This window comes from Colobus angolensis, unplaced genomic scaffold, assembly GCF_000951035.1.
Source record: "Colobus angolensis palliatus isolate OR3802 unplaced genomic scaffold, Cang.pa_1.0 Scaffold2, whole genome shotgun sequence".
Lineage (NCBI taxonomy): Eukaryota > Metazoa > Chordata > Mammalia > Primates > Cercopithecidae > Colobus > Colobus angolensis.
Genome location: NW_012115154.1, coordinates 25,402,577 through 25,409,285, shown reverse-complemented (window position 1 = coordinate 25,409,285; position 6,709 = coordinate 25,402,577). Strand labels below are relative to the sequence as shown.

Sequence of the window (6,709 nt, the reverse complement as noted above, 5' to 3'; positions counted from 1 at the left end):
GCCCGGGCTGTCGGATCACTTGAGGCTGGGAGTTCGAGAGCAGCCTGGCCAACGTGGTGAAACCGTCTCTACCAAAAGTACAAAAATTAGCTGGATGTCGTGGGGCACACTCGTCATCTCAGCTTCTCAGGAGGCTGCGGTGGGAGAATCGTTTGAACCCAGAAGGTGGAGGTTGCAGTGAGCTGAAATTGCATCATTGCACTCCAGTCTTGGTGACAGGGAGAGATTTGCCCTCAAAAAATAAAATAAAAAGCTAGAATAAGGATCACCCTGTAGCTATAAAGATGAATGTAGGACCAAAAGCTACTGCAAAGGAGCCTTATTTTGAGGAACTGTGCTAGCAGTTCAAAGCCACTGCTGAGCAGACTGTAGAGAACGGGTTTGCATGTGGTCACAGATCTGAAACGACAGACAATGGGTGTCCAGTACTAACACAGCTGGGTGTTTTCCCAGCATGATTTGGTGTCTAAATTAATTTTATCATTTTTCCTTCTGATAACGTATCATCATTCCAATATTAATACCATGGCTAACAACCAATCTCACTATATGATGAGACCACTATTCTAAAATGTAATGTCTGCCACTTACAGCTTTTAATCTAGTAAAGTGCTTCCTAAACCTAAAATAATTGCTATATATTGTTCCCTCATTGTTAATATACTACAGAAATAACAGCAATAAAATATCTTAAGCGCATTAATTGGCACCACAATGAATAGACTATTTTAAACCTATTTACTGGCATAGCTGAGATTATTAAAGGTGCAAACCCTCAGTGCAGATGGGTAATGCAAACCAAAGACAATCTCTTGGCAAATGAAAGGTCAGATTGATTTCATTTCCTTAAACTTATGACTTGATCATGGGGACAATGTGACCTTAGGCATTACCTGCTTTTACATAAAGATTAGACTTCAAATTTAGGGCAATACAAACTAACTATAGATAAGAGATACACATGGATACACACAGGTATATGTAAGAATGATTTTTTATAAATTTAGAGTTTTGCAGCCATTAGCACAATCCAGTTTTAGAATATTTCCATTTCCTCAAAAAGTTCTCACACCCAGTAGACAACTAGTGGGTATGTGGGGTTATCTCATTTGGATTTAAGTGGCATTTTTCTATGACTAATGGTGTTGCACGTTGCATTGTGTGCTTATTTGCTTACTGGCCATTTATCTATCTTCTTATGTTAAACATCTAATTGTTTTTGCTCATGTATGTATGTATGTATGTATATTTATTTAGAAACAGGGTTTCACTCCTGTCGCCCAGGCTGGAGTGCAGTGGCATGATCTCGGCTCACTGAGATCCCACGACCTCCGTTTCCCAGCTCAAGTGCTTCTCCTGCTTCAGCACCCCAAGGAGCTGGGACTACAGGTGTGTGCCACCACGCCCAGCTAATTTTTGTATTTTTTTGTAGAGATAGCATTTCGCCACATTGCCCAGGCTGGTTTCAAACTCCTGAGCTCAAGTGATCCACCTGTCTCAGCTTCCCAAAGGCTGGGATTACAGGCGTGAGCCACTGCACTCAGCCATCTGGTTTTTGAACCATGTAAATTACCCATACAAAAGATTACAATAAAAATTACTTTGGGGCCAGGCATGGTAGCTCATGCTACCAGGAGACCATCCTGGCCAACATGGCAAAACCCTGTCTCTACTCAAAATACAAAAATTAGCTGGGCCTGGTGGTAGGTGCCTGTAATCCCAGCTATTTGGGAGGCTGATGCAGGAGAACTGCTTGAACCGAGGAGGCCAAGGTTTCAGTCAGCTGGGATCGCGCCACTGCACTCTAGCCTAGGAGACGAGTGAAACTCTGTCTGAAAAAATAAAATAAAATAAAATAAAAATTACTTTGGAAATATGATCACCCGCAACATTTTCAGAAACAATAACCAGTAGTGATAACATACCTGAATAGTTTGTAAAGGATTTTAGGTCCTCTAGGCTTATGGGAACTTGTGCACCAGAAATTAATACCTAAGGAAAAAAGTTCAAACAACAACATTTGAGGTACATTTTAAGAAAGCCTTTTCATTTCCTGTGACAAGTGTGTCCCAAAAAGTCAGCAGGTATGGTACCTGAATTTCTTGCTGATCAAACATTCGGAGCCACTCGAGGCTGACAACATTGGCAAGGCCCTGTCGGAAAGCCAGGCAGTGCTGGCGGATCTGCCTGTTCAGCCTGTAGTCCGCCACCAAGTGGATGTATGCAATCCGGTTGGCGCTGGTGACAGGAATGTCCTTCCCACCGAATTTTAGTTCAACTACCTGGAAATACAAAACATAGGGATCTCAAAATCCTCCAAGTATGATAATAGGTTGAAAAAAAAAAAGCAAGAAACAAATGTTTTAAGGAAAGAGGACTTGATGCTTTGTGAACGAGGACCTGAATACGAAACAGTACGTGAGTATGCATACCATCGTGCACAGATGCAAAGATGCACCTCCAAGAAGAGTCTCCAAAGCCCAGCACCTTATTCTGTCTTTAAGATCACTAACCATCCACGTTTCCTCCAAAACACGAGGGAATTGTACAGCAATGTCACCATGGCAATTTTATTTAAACAAAAATGAGAAATCATGAAGGGCAAAGATATGGAGCAAACAATCACTGTAAGTCAGAAGAGAAAACGTGACTCATTCTGGAGGAAACGCAAACGCTGTAGTAAAGTGATTACTCATTTTCATCCATATAAGCAGCACATACTTACCTGTGTGCTTCCACAATGCCATTACCATAAAGCACTTTAATTACGACGCAAAGGGTGGTGGTAACGATCAGTAAAATAGATCAGCCAATTTCTTATGTATATAAACAGAGTGAGTAAGAACACTTTTTATTAGTACATGGCTACATTCACAGAATTTGCAGGTATAACACGGGGCTCCCATAAGCACCATGAGAGTGCTCATGAGAAAAGCAACATAGCGGAAACACAGACCTGGATCTTACTGTCCCCCACTTGTATGACAGACAAGTCACTTTACACCTTGAAAGTTTTGGCCATTAATAAAATGGTGGTATTTGTTTGCCTGACTTGGAATTGCTGTGATTATATGATTGTATGAATTAATAAATACAAAACAGTACATGAGCAAAATACTATAAGCATGTAATCATAATTTCTAAAGAGTATATTTTAAATAAAAAAAATTTTAAAAAGTATTTATTAAGAAAACCAAAAAACAGCCTGGGTATAGTGGCTCACGCCTCTAATCCCAGCACTGTGGGAGGCTGAGGCAGGAGGATCCCTTAAGCCCAGGAGTTTGAGATAAAGCAAGGCCCCCACCTGTATTTCTAAAACAAAACAAAACAAAAACAAAACAACAAAAACACCCCAACTGCATTCCTGGAGTTAGATGAGGGCAGCCTATACTATGGACAAAGAAAATATAAAATAAGCCCAAAATAAATGAACAAAGACATTTCCACTTCCCTACCTTTCCATTCTTTTCTTTTCACAGCCTTCAGTTTTCCTGGTAGCTTTAATATTCCTAGAGTAAAAGACAAGACTGCTGCCTCTGGGCAATGGCACTGATGTCCCAGTCTCTTACCATTTACAGAAAGACTGTTTCACAAATCTGCTAGAGAGCCTGACTTAAGTCATCCTACAGCTGATGGTTACAGGAGTCATTTGCTGGTTCTCATTTTACATAGAATGTTCAAATTGAACTTGAACGTTCAACTTACCAGATCTGCTTCTTTTAACGTTTCACATTTTAAATGATGATTCAATTATTCTCACTAATTCACTTTCTAAGGTTTGGAACCATCAAGCCTAAGAATGGGCTTTCAATTCCATTGTCTTCATTCTGATTAAAGATTGTGTTCATTACCTTAATTCCTTTGCTTGTACTCAGCTGACAGTCCATCTGTTAACCAAGCCTCAGGAGGCTAGCTATTATATTTCAATATATAAAATACCACCCCTTCCATTTAGGATTAGAGGTAGGTAATAAATGATGATGTACTTGTATGATTTGGAAGACAAAGGACCAGTGAAGTTATCAGTTAAAGGAACTTCCAAGGCTCCCAATTACCTTGCCTGATCAGAAAAAACAGACATTTCTAGTAACTTTTTTTTTTTTTGAGACAAGGTCTCACTCTTGTCACCCAGGCTGGAGTGCAGTGGAGCAATCTCGGCTCACTGCAACCTCCGTTACCTGGGTTCAAGCGATTCTTGTGCCTCAGCCTCCCGAGTAGCTGGAATTACAGATGTGTACCACCACGCCCAGCTAATTTTTGTGTTTTTAGTAGAAGATGGGGTGTCGCCATGTTGGGCAGGCTGGTCTGAACTCCTGACCTCAAATGATCCACCTGCCTTGGCCTCCCAAAGTGTTGGGATTATAGCCATGAGCCACTGCACCCGGCCCCTCTAATAACTTTTAAATGGTTACACTACTTTTAATTTAAAATCTTCTCTCAGGCTAAGCCTAAACAACTATGTGTACTTAAAAATCATGTCACATAAGTGCTAAATTTCAGATCTGAGGGACATACTTAAAATTTCCTCTAGATAAGGGACAGTGGCTCACGCCTGTAATCTCAGCACTTTGGGAGGCCGAGGCAGGTGGATGATGAGGTCAGGAGATCGAGACCATCCTGGCTAACACAGTGAAACCCTGTCTGTACTAAAAATACAAAAAATTAGCCGGGTGTGGTGGCGGGCGCCTGTAGTCCCAGCTACTCGGGAGGCTGAGGCAGGAGAATTGCCTGAACCTGGGAGGTGGAGGTTGTGGTGAGCTGAGATCGTGCCATTGCACTCCAGCCTGGGCAACAAGAGCAAAACTCCGTCTCAAAAAAAAAAAAAAAATTTCCTCTAAATACAAATATATTTAACTGGAGCAGTTCTCAGGACAGCAAGATACCAAGAGCTGTCCTCTCTGTTCCTCCAAAAGGTCTATTTTCACTTAGAATCCATAAGGCCCCACAAGACGCCACCGTACATGACCTACTTCCATTAGCTCATTTCATCCTCCGGCACTCACACCCGTCTGAGATGAGGAAAGGGTCTTGGGACTTCCTTAAGACTCACAGAAAAGCGGCCAAACCAGGACCTGAAGCAAGGTGTCGTGACTCAAGTCCCATCTTTTTTTACCTCACAGATGGTTATTTGTGGGTCCTTCTTAAACTTAAAGCCTTAGCATTTTTCGCTAGAAAGAGTTCTATGTAAATTAGTCGTCTAAAATTTCATGGTCACTATTAAACAGATTAACAGCCAAACTGATTATACCGAAGAAAACAAATTTGAGAGAAGCACCATATTTTAAAAGAGATGATTAACATAACCTGCTGACACAATAAAGTATTTGCATATTACAAGTCTTTAAATCATGCTTTATAAACTTAAAAACTTATATGGAGGACTACCTATTTGTTTCTATAGAAATCCTTAAGATCTTCCTCTAAATTAGGTGCTTCACTAGTGAATTTCTTAATTTTTCTAATTAGGCTCTTTAGTATAATTATTCTCATACATTATCTATAATTTTTAACTCAGTGGGAATTTCTATGAATAATTGGAACATCTTAACTTCACACTTTTGCTTTTAACAGATTCCAGTATTATCGGCAGTGCTTTAATGGAATTCTTGCATATGCGACATTTCACTATTACCATTTATTTCAAAAGGAAAAATGGGAAACGCCCGCATTAGCAAAGGCCTCAGGCAGGTCACACAACACTCACCGTCTGGAGGCTTTTGTGCCACTTAGAAATCAGGCCACTAGGTGGCGCAAGGCCACAGCAGCAACATCACTGGGTGTCAGTACTTCCTGATGACAGTGACAGCCCCCAAAATTATCTAAACTTTGCATTGTTGAAAATTCAGCTCTATGGTATGGAAAAATACACAGAAACAGAAGCAACTAAATAAACTGTAACCCAATAAAACATGGCTCTTGGACAGAAAGGCGGCTTGCATCGGTAATCCCAGCACTTGGGGAGGTGGAGGCAGGAGGATCACTTGAGCCCAGGAGTTTGAGACCAGCCTGGACAACACAGGGAGACACTCATGTCTACAAAAAATATAAAATCAGCCAGGAATGGTGGCTCACACCTGTAATCCCAGCACTTTGGGAGGCTGAGGCAGGAGGATTGCTTGAGCTCAGGAATTTGAGATCAACCTGGGTAACACATGGTGACACACTGTCTCTACAAAAAACACAAAAATGAGCCAGGTTTGGTGGTGCACGCCTGTAATCCCAGCTACTCAGGAGGGTGAGGGTGCAGTGAGCCGAGACTGCATCACTACACTCCTCCAGCCTGGGTGACAGAGTGAGACCCTGTCTCAAAACAACACAACAAAAAACCTCACATGCTAAAGTAGACAGAATAGTGTATGAGCTCCCAACCCCACACAGCCAGCTCATTAGGCATCACGCCTCCCGGCCAGTCTCTGGCACTGACGCCCCCACTTCCTGCCCGTTCTCACCACTCAGGGTCAGTATCCCTTATGTGAGTGAAATATTTGGGCCAGAAGTGTTTGGATTTGAATTTTTTTCCCCCAAATTTTGGAATACTTGCATTATACTCATCAGTAAGAATCCTTAATCCAAAAACCTGAAATGGCCCAATGAGCATTTCCTTTGAGCTTCATGTCGGCACTCACAAAGTTTTGGATTTTGGAACATTCTGGATTTTCAGATTATGGATGCTCAGAGTGTATTTGAAGCAAATCCCAGATGTTACTAA

General features: G+C 41.5%; 1 protein-coding gene across 1 annotated transcript in view; it reads right to left on the bottom strand.

Moving 5' to 3' along the window:
- Positions 1-6,709, bottom strand: part of UBE3C (ubiquitin protein ligase E3C) — a 117,251-nt gene that overhangs the window by 17,641 nt on the left and 92,901 nt on the right. Inside the window, exons 19-20 of the mRNA XM_011941601.1 lie at positions 2,094-2,282; positions 1,884-1,992 (exon numbers count right to left, since the gene is read on the bottom strand). Of these exons, the coding sequence (XP_011796991.1) occupies positions 1,884-1,992; positions 2,094-2,282 (298 nt within the window). The remainder of the gene's footprint in view (positions 1-1,883; positions 1,993-2,093; positions 2,283-6,709) is intronic.